This window comes from Mytilus galloprovincialis, chromosome 2, assembly GCF_965363235.1.
Source record: "Mytilus galloprovincialis chromosome 2, xbMytGall1.hap1.1, whole genome shotgun sequence".
In the NCBI taxonomy this organism is placed as follows: domain Eukaryota; kingdom Metazoa; phylum Mollusca; class Bivalvia; order Mytilida; family Mytilidae; genus Mytilus; species Mytilus galloprovincialis.
Genome location: NC_134839.1, coordinates 100353769 through 100375743, shown reverse-complemented (window position 1 = coordinate 100375743; position 21975 = coordinate 100353769). Strand labels below are relative to the sequence as shown.

The following is a 21975-nucleotide window of genomic DNA, read 5'->3' as shown; positions in this document are numbered from 1 at the left end:
AAACAAACTAAAAGTATTCCCAAAGTAAACTAATGTGTTCAACATTTCTGGGGTGAAAATGGAAATTTGCAATTCTATTATCAATTAGTGAGTAATGTAAGCTTGTTTGACCCTGAAGATTTCATCAACAGCTAAGGATTTTTAAGAAAAACTCCATATTCCAAATGACTACTTTCATGGAAGTTTATTACCACACACATGGTTTATGGTGTAAATATTGGGTTTCTACAATTACATGTATATATCAAACTGTTAGTCAAATGCGTTTTGTTAAAATATACTTTTTTCACTCTTTTTGTCTTTTTAGAAAATGTTGTTTGTGCTGTGTTTAGACCCTTCTACAACTAAATTTTCCATTCAGACTTGTCTATATGTATATATAATTATCGGAATATCAGAATCTATATCTATTCTCCCCTCCATTTTAAAATTAATTAGGTAACCACTATCTAATAAGAGAGAATGTTTCCTGTAAACCTTGACACATCTTATTGACTACAAGTTTTAATCAACTCATCTAGACCATCAAATCAAATCTACCAGGTCTTCTCCAATCTGGCAAATATCAGGTCTTATATTAGATTCAACAGAGTGCTCAAAAGCTTAAATAAACATATTCAAAGTTCAAACTGATCTTTAAAGATCTCATTGTTTCCCTTATATTTTAATTCTACTGGTTCAGGTATCACAGAAAATATATCATTATTTTATTAAACATTTATGAAAATGAAGATAACATATTTTAAGGGGGCTCACGGATATAAAAATTTCCGAAAAAATTTAAACATTTTTTTTTTCATTACAAAGTTTATTTCTTACTTTATTAGTTCTTACTTTTTAGTTCAACAGAAAAAAAGCTACTTTACAAATATGTATGCTTCTTTCGATGACATATTGTGAGCTTAAATGAATGGTGACCCCATTTTTTATTTTATTTTTCTATTAAGTATAAGACAAAGTTCATTTATAGAAAAATATAGCGAAATCCTATATTAAAAAAAAAAATTGAATTTATACCGGCGAGCCCCCTTAATAACCTAGTTGTGTTTTGTATCACTAAGTACATGTTAATGTACCATATATATATGTATCCCTTATTAGTGGGTCTCATTTGGGTCAAAGCATGATGTGGGATTGCCAATTTTTTGTAAGCCTGACACGTGAAAGTAAAATTATTGTGCCATGAAAATGGGAAATGAAGTTTAGCGGGACATAGGAAATTACAAATAAAACAGCTGTGCCATGAGCGCATGATACCCCCGTCGTCTTGTGTGAAAGTTTTATGCAATAATCATAAATAGTTTCTAAGAAAGTTTTAAGCAATAACCATATATTGTTTTTGAGATACGGTGGGACATGTGAAACCCCCCCCTCTTTTTTTTAACAAAAAACAAAATATCACTAAAATAAAATTTTGAATCAAAACCAAAAAGTATACAGCTCTTAAGATTAATAAAACAAAGAAGTGTGTAAAGTTTTAAGCAATAATCATAAATAGTTTTTGAGATACCACACGACATGTAAAAAAAAACCCTCCCCCTTTTTTTACAAAATACTCAATAACTCAAAAATGAAATTTTGAAAAAGTATACAGATCTTCAGCTTAATATAACCCCCCAATGAGACCCCATATTAAGCATCCAACTTACATCAAGCTATCTTGAGTAATGCAAAATAAAAACGTTCACATTAATTTAGAAGTGTTTGTTTCAGGAATCTGACTCTTTAGGACAAAGCATGATAACTGTAGACATTCTATTTACATTAAAACATCATCGTGTAAATGAATCTGTCTTGTTTGTATATACATTACACATCACTATACATATTCAGGTAGAAGGCAAGGAGTCAATTAACAATCACACTGAATCTTATATACTGAGGAAGTAGTAACTTATAAAGTCACATGTTACCAAAACACAGTCACTTATAACCAGTCACATGTTTCCTAACAAACAGTCACATATAAACAGTAACATGGATATGTTACTAAACCTGAATACTAAAGATGTTTGTATCTTAATATATAAACTAGCATTGTTTTGAAACGAAGCAAACTTTATTGTATTAAGGTGGTACCTAACACTACAGGGAGATAACTCTGTAAAATCAGCAGAATGTTTTAATGACGTTGTGTTCTTAAGGGAATATTAAGCTTCTCAATGATCAAAATGAGTGTTTGTCAAACTGCTATATAACCAGTGTAATTTTTCTGATTAAACGGTTGGTTCAATTTTTTTTGATTTTTTTATATTTTTGTCAAAGGGTCAAAGTAAATACTTTGTCAAAATTTTAAGAAAATTAAACGAGCCAAATTAATTTCAGTGAAAGTGTTAGGTACCACCTTAAATTACAATAAATGGTAAGTTTACTTTAATAATAGAGACACAGCAGTCCTTGTATTGTTTTCACAATTTTATACATACATTTTTTTGGTTAGTGTTTGGGATGTAAAAGACACATTATTTTCAAATACTAGAAAACTTTAACATGAAGAACATCTAAAAAAAATGAATTGGTCAACACTTTTTTCTATATATATATATATTTACTTAAATAAAGAGATCATAAAATTTATAAAAATGGTATTCTAAATTAAAGTTTTCATATCAATAACAACATCAACAAATATCTATCTTGTAATTTTTTTTAAACCGGAATATACAACACTAGGTTGTGAAAATGTTGTCATAGTTACACGAAATAGCTCATATCTGCATAATTACCATATAATTAATCTATAAACCAAACAAGTCTGCCGGTCATTTATAACATTTATAACTGGTTATGATACCATGGCAACCTTATAGGGGAATCTCAAGTCAAGTCTCTACCTTAAAATCCACTTTCAGAATTTCAATGATTTGAAGATGAAATAAAAATTTAGAATGGAAATCAGGGAAGGGAATGTGTCAAGGAGACAACAACCTAACAAAAGAACAGAAAACAGTCCAAGGTCACCAATGGGGGTTAACACAGCAATAAATCCCACACCCAGAGGTTGGGTTAAGCTGGCCCCTAAACAAAAAAGTGTACAATGATTTTGAATACTATTGCAAACAATGTTTATAAGGTTACTGAAAGCTTACAGCACCTAAAGCCTGACAAGCATCCATAATAATATATTATTACTAATCTTAATTTTTTGATTAACTGTCTTCTTAATTTTCCAACATGAATATATAAGGTCTGTAAACATGGTAAAGTTTTTTAAATATTCAACAAACTTAAAAGTTAATAAAAAAGTCCAGTGAAACTAATAAGCACTCTAAAAAAAACAGAGAAATCAAATTTATCTACTTGTAAGATAACTAGAGGCTCTAAAGAGCCTGTGTCGCTCACCTTGGTCTATGTGAATATTAAAGGAAGCAGATGGATTCATGACAAAATTGTGTTTTGGTGATGGAAGATTTTTGTAAAAGATTACTGATTTTTACGAAAAATGGTTAAAAATTGACTATAATGGGCAATAACTCCTAAAGGGGTCAACTGACCATTTCAGTCATGTTGACTTATTTGTAAATCTTACTTTGGTGAACATTATTGCTGTTTATAGTTTATCTCTATCTATAATAATATTCAAGATAATAACCAAAAAGATCAAAATTTCCTTAAAATTACTAATTCAGGACCAGCAACCCAACAACCGGTTGTCCGATTCATCTGAAAATTTCAGGGCAGATAGATCTTGAACTGATAAACAATTTTATCACATCAGATTTGCTGTAAATGCTTTGGGTTTTGAGTTATAAGCCAAAAACTGCATTTTACCCCATGTTCTATTTTTAGCCATGGCGGCCATCTTGGTTTGATGGCCGGGTCACCGGACACATTTTTCAAACTACTAACCCAAAAGATGATTGTGGCCAAGTTTGGATTAATTTGGCCCAGCAGTTTCAGAGGAGAAGATTTTTGTAAAATATTACTAAGATTTACAAAAAATGGTTAAAAATTGACTATAAAGGGCAATAACTCTAGATCTTCACCTGTTTAACAATTCTACCCCGTCAGATTTGCTCTAAATGCTTTGGTTTTTGAGTTATAAGCCAAAAACTGCATTTTACCCCTATGTTCTATTTTTAGCCATGGCAGCCATCTTGGATGGTTGGCCGGATCACCAGACACATTTTTTAAACTAGATACCCCAATGATGATTGTGGCCAAGTTTGGATTAATTTGGCCCAATAGTTTCAGAGGAGAAGATTTTTGTAAAAGTTGACGACGACGACGACGGACGACGAACGACGCCGGACGCCGGACGCCAAGTGATGAGAAAAGCTCACTTGGCCTTTTAGGCCAGGTGAGCTAATAAAAGTTGTAGATAAACCATCACACATTAGAGCTAAATGCACACTTCATAATGTTTATCAAGGTCAAACAGAGGTTATTTTTCATTAATTAACTTTCCGTGCTTAACAAGATATCCTGGATTTTTAATGGTTACGGTGCAGTCAGGTGTATCCGCACAACGAATACTTATGACTTCACTTTTTTAAACTGACTAAACCAATAATCGGATAATATCGTACAAATTCATAACATACATTGGCTAGAGGTATAGGGGGAGGGTTGAGATCTCATAAACATGTTTAACCCTGCCGCAATTTTGCGCCTGTCCCAAATCAGGAGCCTCTGGTGTTTGTAAGTCTTGTATGATTTTTAATTTTAGTTTCTTGTGTATAATTCGGAGTTTAGTATGACGTCCATTATCACTGAACTAGTATACATATTTTTTAAGGGGCCAGCTGAAGGATGCCTACAGGTGCGGGAGTTTCTTGCTATATTGAAGACCCATTGATGGCCTTCGGCTGTTGTCTGCTCTATGGTGGGGTTATTGTCGCTTTGACACATTCCCCATTTCCTTTCTCAATTTTATTTTATTTCATAAAATCTTCTGTATGTATGGTTTCACCAGGATTTTGTGTATGGTTTGTCCAAAATAAGTGAAAACCCTGTTTTGAGAGTTACTCAAATGTCCAGTGATTTCACAAATGCCTTCTAAAAATAGCTTATTTTTAAGAAAGGGAAGATTTTATACTAGGGAATATAGTTGAATTTGAACCAAACAGACTGTTATGGATGCAGAGTAAAATTTATTTCAATCTAATACAAATTTTTGATGTAATATTTTTTTTATTAAAATTGGCTAAATATGGTTAATCATTAGATTGCAGTTACAAATTTGCTCTTGAACTTATCATTATTTTAATCTCTTCTGTCCTTTCGGAAGACTAACAATTACAAGAAAGATTCTATATGTGTTACATTGCGGATATAACGATATCAGGTAATGCACGATTTCACCTGCCGCGCGGACAACAGGGACCCACTGTATGCCTCCTTTTTAATTTGGTTTATGAAGTAAGTAGAAATACATGTTTTTAAATCACATCAATTTAAACACAATACAAGATTGTCTTATTGTTATGTATATGTATGGTCACATGTGTTTTGTAGTTAAGTCATGTGAGTTGTGTCCTTTTGTATAATGATGCATATTTTTCATGTGATGTTATCTGTCTCTGTGTCTCCCCCCTCCCCCTCCCCCAATGTATGTAATATTATGCTAAAAATGAATTAAGGTCAAAAGTTTGCAGTCTGTAAAATGAATATGCATGTGAGTTGTCATGCTAAGCATACTCCCCTCGTAATTCATCAATGAAGTCTTTGAAAACAGACAGCAGTAGCTTAACAGTTGCCAAAAACTCTCACATGGTACAACTTACCACTGCCTAATATGGTTTTCCAAATATGAACTAAATCTTTTCAGTAGATCTTGAGAAAAGTGTAACACAAATAATAAAGGGCTGCGCTTTAGCGCATGATACGCCCGTTGCTCTTTTAACTTGTCTTTTATGCTTTAAATGAATTTATATGATCAACTAGAAATATATATACAAATCAAAAGGGATGTTACATTAATATATTCACCAAAGTTTCATAAAATCCCCCTTTTTTAAGTATAAAAATTCATTACTTAAGAAAACGTAAAATCTAAAATTTATAAAAATGGAAAGGGAGCTTATGTCAATAGATATAAACAATTTATCAAAGTTGCATAAAATTTTGTGAAAGTGTTAGTTATTGTCCCAAAATTGGAAAATCCCCCCTTTTTTAAGCATAAAAATTCATTACACGGAAATGTAAAATCTGAAATTTATAAAAATTGAAAGGGAGCTTACATCAATAGATATAAACAATTCACCAAAGTTTCATGGACATTGGTGAAAGCCTTTTTGAGTTATTGTCCGAAGTGTTGAAAATCCCCCTTTTTTTTTATGAATAAAGCCCCATAAATCCAAAACTTAAAATCTGAAATTTATAAAAATTGAAAGGGAGCTTACATCAATAGATATAAACAATTCACCAAAGTTTCATGGACATTGGTGAAAGCCTTTTTGAGTTATTGTCCAAAGTGTTGAAAATCCCCCTTTTTTTATGAATAAAGCCCCATAAATCCAAAACTTAAAATCTGAAATTTATAAAAATTGAAAGGGAGCTTACATCAATAGATATAAACAATTCACCAAAGTTTCATGGACATTGGTGAAAGCCTTTTTGAGTTATTGTCCGAAGTGTTGAAAATCCCCCCTTTTTTATGAATAAAGCCCCATAAATCCAAAACTTAAAATCTGAAATTAAAAAAAAAACGAAAGGGAGCTTACGTCAATAGATATAAACAATTCACTTAAGTTTCATGGAAATTGGTGAAAGTGTTTTTGAGTTATTGTCCGAAGTGTGGACGAAGGACGGACAACGGTATACCATAATACGTCCCGTCTAAAAGACGACGGGCGTATAAAAATTTAAAGTTTATTCCACAAATCAAAAATTCAAAGTATCTTCAAACAGGATGTCAGTATTGGTTAATTCAGAAAAGTGCTCACACATTACAACTTATCAACGTCAAGCTGCTCACCAAATACAAAAGACAAATGTGAGAGAAATTTGTTTCCAAGTCCATTCAACTTAATGAAAAATATAAAAGTATCAGCAAACAGAGAGAAAACCCCATTACTGTACTTGCCTAACTGCTAACCAAAAATGAAATTATTCTGTATTACCTGAGAAAAGTGTAATGGATATGTTTTTAAGGACAAATGTACAAATGGACTAATAGATGAATGGATAAAGAAACAGACAAACAAGGTGAACATATCTTCCACCTAATTAAAGAGGGTTTGGTGGATAATAATGCTAATAAAGAATTCAAATCTATGTAGTTTATATATGACATATTCTTCCTTTGTACACTTATTAGAGAAAATTAATTAATAAAACAATTTAGTGCTTTTACCTCATTAAAACTGACAAGTGAAATATTCATGGTTTTACTTTTTTTCTGTACTCTGTGCATTGGAACAATGGGTTTGTGACATTGGTATATTTCTCACAACTGAATTTAATTTCCCAAAATAACTTAAAGAAAATAAAAGAAAATCTACTGACTAGTTAAATCAATCCCAAAGTGTGTTTTTTCTAAACTGTGTGTATTCCAGATAAAAAAAAATCATAGATATTATAAATCTTTAAAAAGAAACATGCAATTTCCTTACCATTTCAATTTGGTCCTTGACAGAAAATTTCTGTAAGTACAATAAGGCATTTAGAGTTATCTCCCATAGATTCTCACTATTAAATCATCTAGAGTTATCTCCCATAGATTCTCACAACTAATCATCTAGAGTTATCTCCCATAGATTCTCACTGACAGATCATCTAGAGTTCTCTCTCTTTGGGCACATATTTTTTTTTCAATTTTAACACATATATATCACAAACTATTAGCAATCTAATTCTTACAAGCAATTATCAGTACTGAGTAGATGACACACTATCAGCAATCACTGTTCCCATTTGTCATCAATATGGCCATGCAATATATAGATGGATTACATGATTAAAACATTGCTAAGATAAATAATTTTCGTACAATGTAAAAGGTAAAACATAAAATATTAAGAGCACAGTAACTTAATTAAAGGTTGACTGGATTTGAGGGGATAACAGAAGATGACTGAGTTATAAGACATGTTTAAGCCAAAAAATCAATTATATAGAAGAAACAATGATCACATACAACTGCACTGTAATACACAGACTTTTTTTTTCAAAAATATGACAACAGGAGAAACAAAAAAGTTAATCTTTCAAAAAAATACATGCATGCACAACTTCACAGAAACAATTAAAAGAATATAAGAAAATACCCTGACAAAAGCAAGGAACACATGCAAACAAACAATGATGTAAAAAAACAAAAGCTTGGGCAGTGAAATTAAGCTGATCCAAAATAGTTGGCATACCAGTTTCTAATAAAACTTTATCATTCAAATACTGGTGAATCTAAGCCAAATGATGAAAAGATGAATTTCTAACTTGCTTAAGGCTCCACAAGTGTACTAATGTAGTAGCAATTGGTTCTTAACAATAATTTTCAGAAATCTTTTCTTTTGTTCTTCAATTTTAACATTAACCAATTATAATAAATTTGTAAATCCCAACTATAATTTCAATAAATTGGGAATGTGTCCATGGGACACAGATGTTCCCCCCGCTTGTATATCAAAAATAAAGTTATAAAGAAACAAAACTGAAGAACAGTAAAAATGATGATACCCAAAGTTGTACTTGATCTGAGTTTTGTGGATATAAGTAGTGTATACAAGTTTTGTAATATTTGGTTGAGGCAAACTAAAGTTTCAGCATTTTTTCTATTTGTAAAAGGGCATTATAAGTTTAGAACAGCCGATAAAAGCTTCTAACTAACCATTCAAAAACCAGCTAATCAAGTATATTTCATTTTAATTTGATCCTAAATTTTCTTTAGAGAAGAAATCAGGTAAAAGACTTAGGAATTAACCAGAGGTAGCAAGGGAGACAATAAATCATACTGGTATTTTGAGGACAGGTGAGGTTAATATTTATAGTAATTTTTTAATAAGCAGTCTACATCATTGGTTTCTCTAACAATGAAGATGATAGCAAACATGACATACAAGACAACAATCTACAAGATATCTTAAGACAACAACCTACAAAATAGCACTATGACAACAACCAACAAGATATCATTAAGACGACAACCTGCAAATTATCACTATGACAACAACCAACAAGATATCATTAAGAGGACAACCTGCAAATTATCATTATCAAAACAACCTACCTGAGCAACTTTTTCTGATACATTATGCTTCATATTTTGAACATTTGGCAAGAAAATTCCTTTGGCACTTGGGATACTCCCATCAGGATCAGGCATTTTGTTCATATTGTCTGCAGTGGCATTCCCTAAACTATCATTCACTTGTTTGGCACGATTTTTGATCAGTTCAGAATCACTTGAAGCTTGAATTATCATACTAGATTTGACATGGTTTCCAATTCCTAAATAAATAAAAAGCAAATGATCTCCATTATCTATGTCAGACTATAATACAATATTGTGTGAATGTGAACCTGAATTCGGCAATCATATTACTACTTATCCTATGGAAATAATTTCTATTGTAATGCTAAAACATGATTTGTAGACATATGTGAAACATACTTGTGTTCATATATATGAAATGACCATACATTGTCATGAAATATAAAATATAATTGAACAAGAGCATTACCATCACCAATAAATAAAGAATCAAATAATAAATCCTAGCAATACAACAAAGAATTCAAAACATCTTGTTCATCCCAAAGATGCAGTTTATACAGAATGTGCAAAGTAAAAAAAATGCAATTGAAAGCAGGTAAATAAATTGAAGATATTTTTTTTCCTAATTTTGATGAGTCCAGTGTGGTGCCCGTCCCAGTTTACAAAAGGACACAACTTAAGAAGGCAAAAGTAACACCGGCAAAACTTAAACTAGATTTATGCTTGGTTGTAATAAGTATTGCAAATATATTTTATGACATTTGTTTGACACAAACTTAAGCTAGAGAATGGAAACATGATCAGATATCAAATTTACAATTCAACATAACATAACATCATCAGACAAGCCTTCTTTGTGCCTACAAAGAAAATATATCATGTTAATAACAACTAGATAAACCTAAATCTACCAGTATATACATGTATTCAGTCTGAAGCTATTGGACTGATTATATTTGAATGTTAGTCTTGAGTCTTTTAAGGATTTAAGGAATAATGTTACTGTGTTTGAAGAGTTGCCACTATTAATTGAGAATTACAGTTTTACAGGGAACACAGGGCAGAGCCTGTTAAATGGACATTTGAGGCTGTCAAGTCTAAAATTGATGAATTACTGATAATATTCTAATGCAATACTCCTAACAGGTTCAAAACTAAACAGCTTGGAATGTGCAATGTTTTTGTCATAAAATTCCAACTATCAACCACAGAATTGATAACACGATATAAATCCTTGTAAATAGCTTTTCCTACAATATTTTCTAATTAAAGTGCTTGTAAGCACTGAACGGTAAAGATTGGTTTAGTTTTTAAGTAAAGTTAAACATTGCATTGTTAAAACATTGGTTGAAGTTGATTCTATGGACAAAGGAAGATAACTCTAATTTAACAGATTTCTTTAACAATGACATCATTGATATTTTAAGAACAGGCATTAGATAACTGCACCTTGTACAGGTTATGTAATTGTCATGACAAGTATACCATCATAATGAACTTGAATATTCAAGTATATATTTCATGGATAGGATGTTTCGAATGTAATGTTCAATGCACTATATTTTGTGTATCTCAAAAGTAAACATCTTTTCAATGATTGAAAACAAAATGTCAGCCATGTAGTTGAGAGGAAAAATAAAGAACCGAAGAAGGCCAATGGCCGAAACGTCTTGAAAAATTGGTTTATTTATACAATTATAAAAAGTATGTTCCCTATTGGAATTTTGAAAACAAGTATCTCAAAAGTAGTGATCAGCCTTGGAAGATTTAGAATCATGTCAGTACCATAGGGTTTTAATTGCATTTCATGCATTTTTAACCCCAAAAACTACACCCAGAAGAAAGGATTATCACTTAGAAATTTGGGATGTTGATATCATTCTACTTAAAGCTGTTGGTATTGTTTTAAATACCTATATTATTTTTTTTCTGTACTCCCATTTTTGTGTTTTAAGTTATTTTACTGATTGCAATCAATGGAGTGTGCGTATATTGTATTTATACAAGAGTGACATGCTGAAAAGTCACTGCTGTTTTTATCCTTACTGAATAATTATAATGAGGTCAAGGTCAGGTGAAACCTGTCAAACAGAACCTGCCATTTTCTGTATGTGCCTATCCCAAGTCAGGAGCCTGTAATTCAGTGGTGGTCATTTGTTGCTGTGTTATATATTTGTTTTTCATTCTTTATTTTGTACATAAATTAGGCCGTTTGAAATGGTTTTACATTTGTCATTCCGGGGCCTTTAATAGCTGACTATGTGGTATGACTTTGCTTATTGTTGAAGGCTGTAGTGACCTATAATTGTTAATTTCTGTATCATTTTGGTCTCTTGTGACGAGTTGTATCAATGGCATTCAAACCACATCCACCTTTTATTTATACACCTTACAATCCTTCTGTACACCATATAGGTTGACCTTTTTAGGGTTAGGATGATTATGGTATATGAAAAACTGAAAAAAAAAACATGAAAACTTAACATTGACCAATGAACCATCATGAACATGAGGTCAAGGTGATATGAACCTAGCCAGACAGACATGTACACCTTATAAGAGGGCATTTCACAAGACAACACACTCAAAAAAAAATCTATCTATTTTTTTAAAGCAGTCACTGAATCATGAAAATGAGGCCAAGAACAATGGACATTTAACAGACGGACATTTCATATTATAAGGTTTCTGCATACAAAGTATTGAGCATCTAGGTCTTCTACCTTCTGAAATATAAACCATAGAAATAGAAAGAAACAAAATCAGACCAAGAAATATAGGTCTGCCACTAAATGGTGTTCTTGGTGGATTCAGCTGAACTCTTTAAACATTCTTTTCAACTATAATTTTGGCTTCCCACCTAGTGATTACCTTCTTTTACGTTATTATTTGCATTACCAGTATATATGCTTCAGGGGTAGGATAAAGTCCATCTACATATATTTTTTTGGCTAGGACCCAAATTTTGACAAGTGCTAAAGCAGAGACAATCAAAGTGCTTGTAAGCACTGAATGGCAAAGATTGCTCTTTAAATTGTCAATGGGAAGTAAAATTATATATTGCATTGTGTAGTTGATTCAACTGCAATTCTTGACAAAGGAAGATAACTCTAATTTTTATAGATGACTTTAATAATGACATCATCAATATTTTCAGAACATATATGAGATTCCTACACCTTGCAACCTTGAAAAAAATGGAAGTCTTAAAGAAATGACTTGGAGAATTCCAGATATTTGTAGACCAAATGGATCAGTCATAAATAAATAAAAAAGTTTTTACTTTCAAGAAAGTTAAAATAATAAATCAAATACATCATTACTTATACAGCATTAAAAATTCAATATGTTTCAAAGTCTGTAAAGGTTGTTTAGCTATAAGAAATTTGTGTGAACAGAACTTGCAGAAAAGACATATGCAATTGAAAGAAAACTGTTTGTGCAAGTTTAAATAAAATTCCATGCAAGCTGTGAACATATTATTTAAACATTTATAAGAGTTCATTCAGGAAAGGGCTTGAAGTTAATTTGCATTTAAAGTTGTTAACAAAATAATCTGTTCCATTTGAAGTTAGTTATGTATGTTCATAGCTAACTTTTCTCAACTTTGCTGCAAATTAGAGTAGTCAGTATGTATATCAGTGGTACCATCTCTCCTGTCGAGTTAATATGATAATTAATATGCTATTTATAGATTAGAAAATAAGTATTAGCTTCTGTGAACTTAATTAATTAAAAGCTATGGGTAACAGGACACCATGTTTTCTAGGTGAAGGTCACTATTTAAAGGTCAAAGACAGTTTTAAACATGTACATGCTGCAGAATTAGATTAATCTAGTTGTATATGTTAATCATGTGTAGATGCAAAGGTGATGGGACTCACTTGACCCTATTGTCTGGGCACGAGGTCGTATCTCTGGAGATGAACCTGTAATAATATTCAAACTTTGTATATATAAATATATAGATGCCTTGATGAGTGCTAAATCAAAATTTCTTCCTTCAAGAATGTTTGCCTGTAAGTTTTAAGAAATGGCGGTCTTTATTCTCTGATTTTTTTCTATTGGATATCAACTAAAAAGAAAAGTAAACGAAATGTACATTGTAATATATTGTCAAAAAACTGCAGAAGTACAAAAAGGTATTCAACCACTTACATGAGAATATAAAACTGGCATAACATGAAATAATTCTTCTCATTTCTACTTAAATATTTTTTTTAATATTTTAAAAGTGATAATTTTACCAAATAAAAATTCAAATTCAATATTACAGTTTTGTTTAAACTCAGTGTACAGTAACATGCCAAATTATATTTTACAAGATTTATTGCATACATTAATTATGAGATAAAAATCTTTTCTCAAAAGTTATCTAGACCTCACCATGATAAGCTAATTTTAAGAAAGAAAAAAGAAAAAATCTGACTTCAGACTGATTTTGCAGTCTAATATCAACTAGAACTCAAAATTGGCAAATTGAAGCTAAAAAAAAACAGTCTTCAATTATTTTTTTCAGGTGTATTATACCAAAATTATACTATCAGATAACAAATTATTTCAAATATCATTGCACAAGTTTCTTTTTTTGTTGATTACATTTTTGTGTTTGTTATAAAAAGTACATTAATATTGTGTATAATCTCATGTGTTAGAATTCAATGCATATCAATATCTGTAATCTTCTCATTACATTTAGTAATGTATTAGAATAACATTTAAATTTAGATACTATTACAACTAGTGATTAACAAATAATCTATGACAGTCTAATTCATTATTAATCTACTCTCATTAATTATTCCCACTGCTATTACCTTTCTCATAAATGGATTCCCAATCTGAAAGTTCTGAAATAAGATGGGAAGAGTCATTGAGTTATTTCCCTTTCATTAGCAAAAAAAAAAAAAATGCCTACCACTCTTATAGAGTTAAGTGTAGAATTTTGATTTATCAAACATTAATAAATGTATTTCTATATTTAATCTATTCAGAATAACTCAAAGTTTGTTGCTACAGCTGAAATTGAATATCTATGGTCTTGTTACTGAACTACTACAAAGTTTGTTGCTACAGCTGAAATTGAATATCTAATGTCTTGTTATTGAACTACTACATTGCGAATATCTCTTGAATTCCCTTTTGATAGTGATTATTTTTGCAAATTGAAACCTATTTCTAAATTAGAATCCTCTTCAATTTGTTTATTTCCTGTAGCAATCCTAATTGGCTTTTTGTAGAACAATATGGACAATGCCTAAAATTCATTAAGTATTAAGCTGCAAAATAAATGTTTTGAACTTCTAAGAAAAACTAAATGTGGTTTAATTCCAAGCTTGCTCAACTATCAAATGTAATAAAGGAGAATTAAATCGGATTTAAGTGACAATACTAACCACCACTGTTATCACTGGTTCTATCTAGATCATTTTGTTTCTGTGTCTCTATACCCTCCAAAGAAGAAGCTCGTCTAATGAATCCTTGACTAGCCTTTTCTGCCTCCATTACATCAAGAATACAGCCATCCACTGGTCTGTGTCGTAGGGGTGGCGAGTTGATAGGGAAATCAGGGCCAGGCACTGGTAGTTGATTAAGCGGCATATTTTCTTCTTCAGGAATGGGTGGGTTCTCAGGGTCAGGTGACTTATCTGAGACTTTAACTTTTGTTCTAAGTTCTCTACGTATTGATGGTAAACGTAATCTAAAGCTTTTGTGGCGATCTATCAAAAAACAAAAATCAAAATATCTACTTTGCCTTCTCAAAATGGTAATTCATAGAATAATAAGTAAAAGAGCAATGCAATATCATTCTGTTTAGAATTACTTTGGAGCTATTTACTCAAATATAATATGGGGCTCAGTGACTCAAGTGGCCTAGGTAGTTCATCATCTACTGTATCACTATAAAAATAAAAAGATGTGTTATGATTGCCAATGAGACAACTCTCCACATGAGACCAAGAAATAAACAATGTATAGGTCACTCACTGTTAAGCCTTAAACAACCAAAGCATGTCAACACTGAGGTAGTGAGTTTGAATATTAATTGACTATGATTGCTAATCTATTTTCCTTCATAAGATTGATGATTCTTTCCAGACACTGCTTACTGTTCAGTATGAGCCAAGGCTCTGTGTTGAAGACTGTACTTTGACCCATTATTTTTTACTTTTACAAATTGTGACTTGGATGGAGAGTTGTCTCATTGGCACTCATACTACATCTTATATCTACTCAAACTTCCTCTACCAATAAAAACTGGCTGCCACAATATAGCCAAAAGTGTTGAAGGGGGCTTAACACAACCAATCAACCATAATGTAAACCCTTTGAATTCCAGCATTTTTTTTGTCCTATCACACAAAAAAAACTGTGAAAGTCAAATCACAACGGATGACTATAATCACAATTCCTTATTCATTTTTTTTTTTAAACGAGTTTTGAATGGATCATTTTAGAAGTGAGGACAGAGTTTCAATACACTTATTTTCAAAAATAAATCAATTAACAATAATTGTTACATATGTTGAATGAATACTTTATAAGATTTATTTCCATATAGATGCCATGTTTACTGAAATCTGTATCCCCCCTTGACAATAACAATGTATTTTTTTTTTTATTAATGAAACCAGACCTCTGCAGAAATGTAAATTTAAAAGTTCAATTCTGTCTCCAATGTTATTTTACACTTAATGCATTAGTTTTTTGGTGTATCAATTACAAAATTTCCCATGTGGATATGTTTTTCTAAGATCTACACAATAAAAAGGTCATTAAAGCAGCCATACAAACCGATGATAGTCGTAATTGAGAATTTTAACATCACAAAAACATCAGACATCAATAAGTGTCTGTAAGTTTGTATTTCCTATTTATCAGTACTACTGAAGCTGCTTATATAAGGTTTTAGGTTAAAAAATATTTAAAACAAATTATCAACCAAAGCAAAACCAAACAACAATATAAAAAAAAGGTCATCATATTTGTTATTCATAATTGTCAACACTATAATGGAACTTTTATCTATTTTGACTAAATAGACCCCAACAAACCTGCTTTAGAAAACCTCGGTTATTAAGAAGCACAATGTAAGCTTTCCGAAAATTGACTGAGGAATTACTTTTGTTTGAAGTACTACAATTCTTGCAAGTATCAAAATCAGCAAAATATAGTCCATTGCAAAACCAATACTTTTACAATATGAAAAAATCAAATAATGGCATCACAGGTGCCTATAATTGCTCAAATAAACTTCATTTGAACTTTGGTGGATAGTTTGTCTCATTGGCAATCATACCACATCTCCTTTTTTTATAGTCTGTATATCCTTTGATATTTTGGCTGAAGTCATATTGTATTTGATAAACTCCAATGATATAATAACAACTGTTACTTACTGTTTCTGAAGGTTGAAACATCCACAGAATGAGTTCTGTTAGAGTTAGAAGTGATGTCCTCATAGTTTATAATAAACATTATAACTTCACCATGCTCATTCTTGACAGGGGCTATGAGGACACTACATACAAACTTTGTTCCTAAAAATAAAAAATTAAAAAATTGCCTTTCAATCAAAGGTGTCAAGATAACTAAACATATAACAAGAGTGTACACACTACCATGCAGTCTTGAGTGCAAATGCAATGAAATTTCCTATACTAGAATAATAAATATTTCCTAGGGTCATATAAATTGACAAATAAATCTGGCAAAAATTGTGCATGTGAGAGTATGTGCACTACAATTTCCCATATGATTAATATTTATAAGGGGCATAACTCAAATAAACCTATGATATGAGTTTCATAAAAATATGACAAGTATTGTACACATGAGAGTTCTTACAATGCAATTTCCCATATACATTTCCATGGGGCATAAATCATAAAAAACAGTTGATCAACACTGACTTCCAAACCTACCAAAGATATTGTTGATATAGACCTATGATATAAGTTTTACTAAAATGTGACAAGGATTATACAAGTGAGAGTTCTAACAAGACCAGACAGACACCTAGTTTTTCTACGTCTCCATACAACCTGTTCCTGATTTGCAATACAATGTATAACAATGTCATATTGTAAATAAGATATGTTACATTATAACAAAACATGCATTGTTCAGTAGTTATCTTTTGTTGATGTTGTTCTTAAGTGTTTCTCATTTCTTGTTTTTTATATAGATTAGACCGTTAATTTTCCCGTTTGAATGATTTTATACAAGTCATTTTTGGGACCTTTTACAGCTTACTGTTCAGTGTGAGCCAAGGCTCCGTGTTGAAGACTGTACATTCACCTATGATGGTTTACTCTTTACATATTGTGACTTGGATGGAGAGATATCTAATTGGCACTCATACCACATCTTCTTATATCTATTGAATAATAACCCGAAATAATATACTGTTGACACTGACATATGTCTTGCCTGATTTTAAGCAGTATAATGTAAAGGTTGAAATTAAAATTGCCTTACTTAAAAATAAACTTTGAAACATATTGAACCATGACTGAGGGTGTATAATTGGTAATGAGTTATGTCAATGCTAATACAACTGCATCTCAAATACTGAATTATTGTCAGAGGTTCTCCTTAAATGTGCAATAAGTCAAGTCAATCATGCCTGAGATGGGGCAAAGCCAAATTATCTCCAAGAAAAGGAGATGTGCTATTGCTATTACAATTGCATATCAAATATCTTTCACTACACCTTAGCTGTTCTCCTTGACCTAAAGGTTTCTCATTGTTGAAGGCTGTATGGTTGACTTTAATTGCTAAAATACATCCACTTCCTATGAACTCTGGTGGATATAATACTTTCCTCATTATCATACTAATCACAGACCTCAACATATAAAATATGCAAGTTTCAAAGTCAAAAGACCAAGACTGTGTGGTGGGGCCAAAGAAACAGCATGCCTAAGTTTGGCCTCCAAATCTCCATCAAAGCCAGACAAAAACAACTTTCTACATTGAAACATTGGGAACTTTGATTGGCTTATTGTAACGCATCACTGCTGTTTCACTTTAGAATGACAAATCAAAGCTATAGCACCACTACTGTACTGACAATCTGTAAAATGTCAGTCAATTGACTTCAGTCAAACATCCGGTCACAAATATACACTTTAAATGTTATAGTGATAAATCTAAAACAATCATTGATTTTTGGTAGGACTGATAATACAAAAGCAGGTCCATCTTCTCCAATTTCAATTGATTTTAAAATTGTCTTGAAGATGCTAAATGGATTGATGTGAACTTTAATTGCACCATTACATAACTTTCAATCAATAAACTTCCAAAGCATTTCAACTTCAAGTTGTTTAATAACAAGTGAACAAGAAAGATACAATCAGGAAAAACAATAACAAAGAGAACTTGATTACAAAGACAAATAAATTCAAAGGGACACAAATGTGAAAATGTCAATATCATCCAACAGATCATGCATTAATAGTAGTGAGTATTTATGTCATGAAGTCTAACCCAATTATTCCTTACTCAATCCATGATTTAAATTATTTCAACAATATTAATTGTCTTAGAAATGTACGTGGAAAATGTTTTTCTAGACTTTCATCCAACAACAATTTGTTTTCAGTGGCGGATTCAGAAATTTTCATAAGTGGGGGCCCACTGACTGACCTAAGAGGGGGCCCGCTCCAGTCACTCTTCAGTGATTCCCTATATAAGCAACCAAATTTTTTCCCAAAAAGGGGGGGCCGGGCCCCCTGGGCCCCCCCTAAATCCGCCTCTGGTTTTAATCAAGATTCCTTTCATATCACTAATTCAATCCATAAACAAATCATCTAAGCTTTTTATGCTTTTCAGGAAATGGTGAAAACATAACAAAATAGTCTCTCAAGACAAAATACAACATTGAATTTACCAGAACAATTACGGGGGGGGGGAAATTTTACTAAAACATTTGTATATTTATTTGATATCATGCAGTAATATTACACAGATTTCAGTGACTTGTTTCCCCAATAGATACTCTAAGTGAAGGTGTTATTAGTTCACTGATTTCAGATTTTCAGTAATCATCTTCAAACCTCAATGAATGCTTAATGACCTAATCTATTGATTCCTAATCATTATCGTGTGTTTGTTCTTTTAACTAAAAAAGAGGTCACATTGATTCTAAACAAGTGGTGGGTGGACCAAAGATCTGAACCAAATTCCTTAAGAGCCAATCTGCCAGAAAACCATGCAAAACCGTCCGAATGCCATTTTTGCCAAATGAGTTCATATTTGGCACATTGGTGCACCTTAGTAATGTAATTAACCACACAAAATGTTTTTTTTTTTTTGGAAATTTTGAACCAATCTTTTTTTTTGGGGCGCCATTTTTTAACAGCTGAAATTGCTCGAAAACAGCAAAAATAAACTTATAATAAAATAAAACAAAGACTCAAATGGCTGCATGGGTTGCATAGAATAGTTCTTAAACAATGAAAGAATGTTTCTAAAACAATGAAAGAATATTTCTCTATTTCTCAAACCATGAAGAATTCCCAGGTTTTGAAATTTGGAAAAATTGTAAAAAACCTTCAAATATCTCTTTAATACCAGGTGCGCAAGTCCAATATATGTAGAAGCGTTCTGTGAAGTTTTAATGAATTAGGTTGATAACAGCAAGAGAGGTTGACATTGACAGATAACACATAATGGGAACTGTCATTTGCAAATTTGCTTAAAAAAAGTTCCACAGTATTAAAATATAGAAAAAAAATTTCAAACCATTTAATATCAGATGTACAAATTAAATATGTGTTTAAGCTTATATAATTTGTGAATTTTCTAGGATCTGTGTTGAGTCTGAATGAGGAAATGAACATACAAGGGAGTAAAAGATACCAAAGGAACAAAAACACTTGTAGTCAAAAACAAACTGACAATTCCATAAAAATACAAAGCAAAATACAACCAAAAGACAAACAACAATATACAAAACACAACATAGACAACTCAAGACTAATCAACATGAAACCCACCAAAAACAGGGAGTGATATCAGCTCTGGAAGGGTTAGCTGATCCTTCTCAATATGTGACATCCGCTGTGTTACTCCTATAAAATAGGTTGATAATCAAGAGAGGTACTGTCTTTTCAAATTTTGCTGAAAAACTAACTGAGTTCCAAAGTTTTAAAAAAGGAAAAACATACTGGTAGCAAATATTCCTTGATACCAGGTGCACAACGAGTATCAATGTTCCACAACATACAAATTTTCTATAGCCTTGTATGAAGACTTTTGCAAAACCACAAAATCAAATATCCATGACAATACAATGTTTCCTCAATTAATAAAAACTGGTATTGATGAAAACAAAATACTTTTAAGAATCGGGTCTTTGGACAACATATGACCATGTTGCCTGTGCTAGGGGCCACCTGAACTTGCAGTGAGTTGAAAGTTATTTTGCTCTGTGATGAAGGCCTGACTGTGACTTTGAAGAATTGCAATAAAAGTACTAAAGTTTAAAGTTTTTAGAGGTATTTTCCAGATCACTATGGGGAGATCTTGTTAACTTTAAAATGTAGAGTTGCATCCTAACTGACTTTTTGATTTGAAGACAACATATTTAATAAATTAAAACAAAAATGTACAATGTTAAACTATATGAAAATAATAAAAGAAGAAACGGATCTTTTTATTATCGGGTCCCTGATATATCTATCATTTTACAATGAACAAGCCTCTTATTTACATGAACGTTTACTGGGATCATGAAATGAATGAATGGTAAATAATTTGGGGTTTATAAAATGCATAGGTTATCCCTATATAAATTGAGATAGAAATAACTAATTTTTGGTTTTAGACATAAATGACATTAGAACTTTTTTTTATTAATATGAATCCTATAGGATCGGAAGAAAATCTGTTAACTGGTCCGAATGTTTTGCTACATATATGAGAGGGGTTTCCTGGAAATTAAGTGGACCATAAGAACTATTTTATAGGCATGTTCCATCATTTTTATCTAATATCAACAGGCTCATCAGGAAAGCTGCATGCCTAGGGTTTTATAAGCTAACCTTAATTATCAACACTAGAGGTGTTCTCCTCCAAAATTCATAAAATCTACATGAATTTGAGATTATTTTTTATAAGTATTGTGGTACAATATATTTCTGTTTAAGTTCAAAAAATATAATTAACCTCTTCAAAGCTAACATCTGCTTAAAACATTGTTAAAAAAAATCTGATGCACCAACATTTTATCATGTTAATACAGCATATAGTAACTACGGTAATGCAACAATGTGATAGTTGCTGTACTACTGTGTACATTTGAGTCCCTCTAGATCATTTAATGCTTTATACTTAGTTCATTTCAATTGACCAGATTTTACTTTTGACATTTAAAATCTTAATATTCCTAAGAAAATCCTCAGCTGCTTGAATCCAATAAATGTAATTTACTAAAACAGTTCTTAAGAACTGTCAAATAAAACAGTAAAAATCAGGGAATATCAAGTAAAGCAAGATAAATGAACTTTCCCTTATCCTCTAAACCATGAGCATTAGTACTTAGACAAAAACACTGACAAATATAAATAACTATTTAACAAAATGACTTGAGGATAATCACTAAATCCTGGTTCTAGTTAGATTGGTGCGAGTTAGCTAATGTTTCACTTGGGGTTAATAAATAGCAGCTCTATTGCATATTTCATTTTCTTCACATAAATCTATCTACAAGTGTATTATAAATAGTTTCTGTACTGGTTGATTTACAGTGCTGGGAATTTGACAAACCTAAGATATTGATCAAATATCAATCATTCATCGTAGGAGGG

The 21975-nt window shown here is 31.4% G+C and overlaps 1 protein-coding gene across 5 annotated transcripts in view; it reads right to left on the bottom strand.

Moving 5' to 3' along the window:
- Positions 1-21975, bottom strand: part of LOC143065118 (voltage-gated inwardly rectifying potassium channel KCNH6-like) — a 105025-nt gene that overhangs the window by 39170 nt on the left and 43880 nt on the right. For 2 of the 5 annotated variants that reach the window (XM_076238478.1, XM_076238479.1), the window contains exons 3-9: positions 20164-20238; positions 16558-16698; positions 14554-14877; positions 13975-14007; positions 13042-13086; positions 9170-9390; positions 7557-7586 (exon numbers count right to left, since the gene is read on the bottom strand). In XM_076238478.1, coding sequence (XP_076094593.1) covers positions 7557-7586; positions 9170-9390; positions 13042-13086; positions 13975-14007; positions 14554-14877; positions 16558-16698; positions 20164-20238 — 869 coding nt within the window. The remainder of the gene's footprint in view (positions 1-7556; positions 7587-9169; positions 9391-13041; positions 13087-13974; positions 14008-14553; positions 14878-16557; positions 16699-20163; positions 20239-21975) is intronic. The other 3 variants (XM_076238480.1, XM_076238481.1, XM_076238482.1) reach the window with 3 other exon arrangements.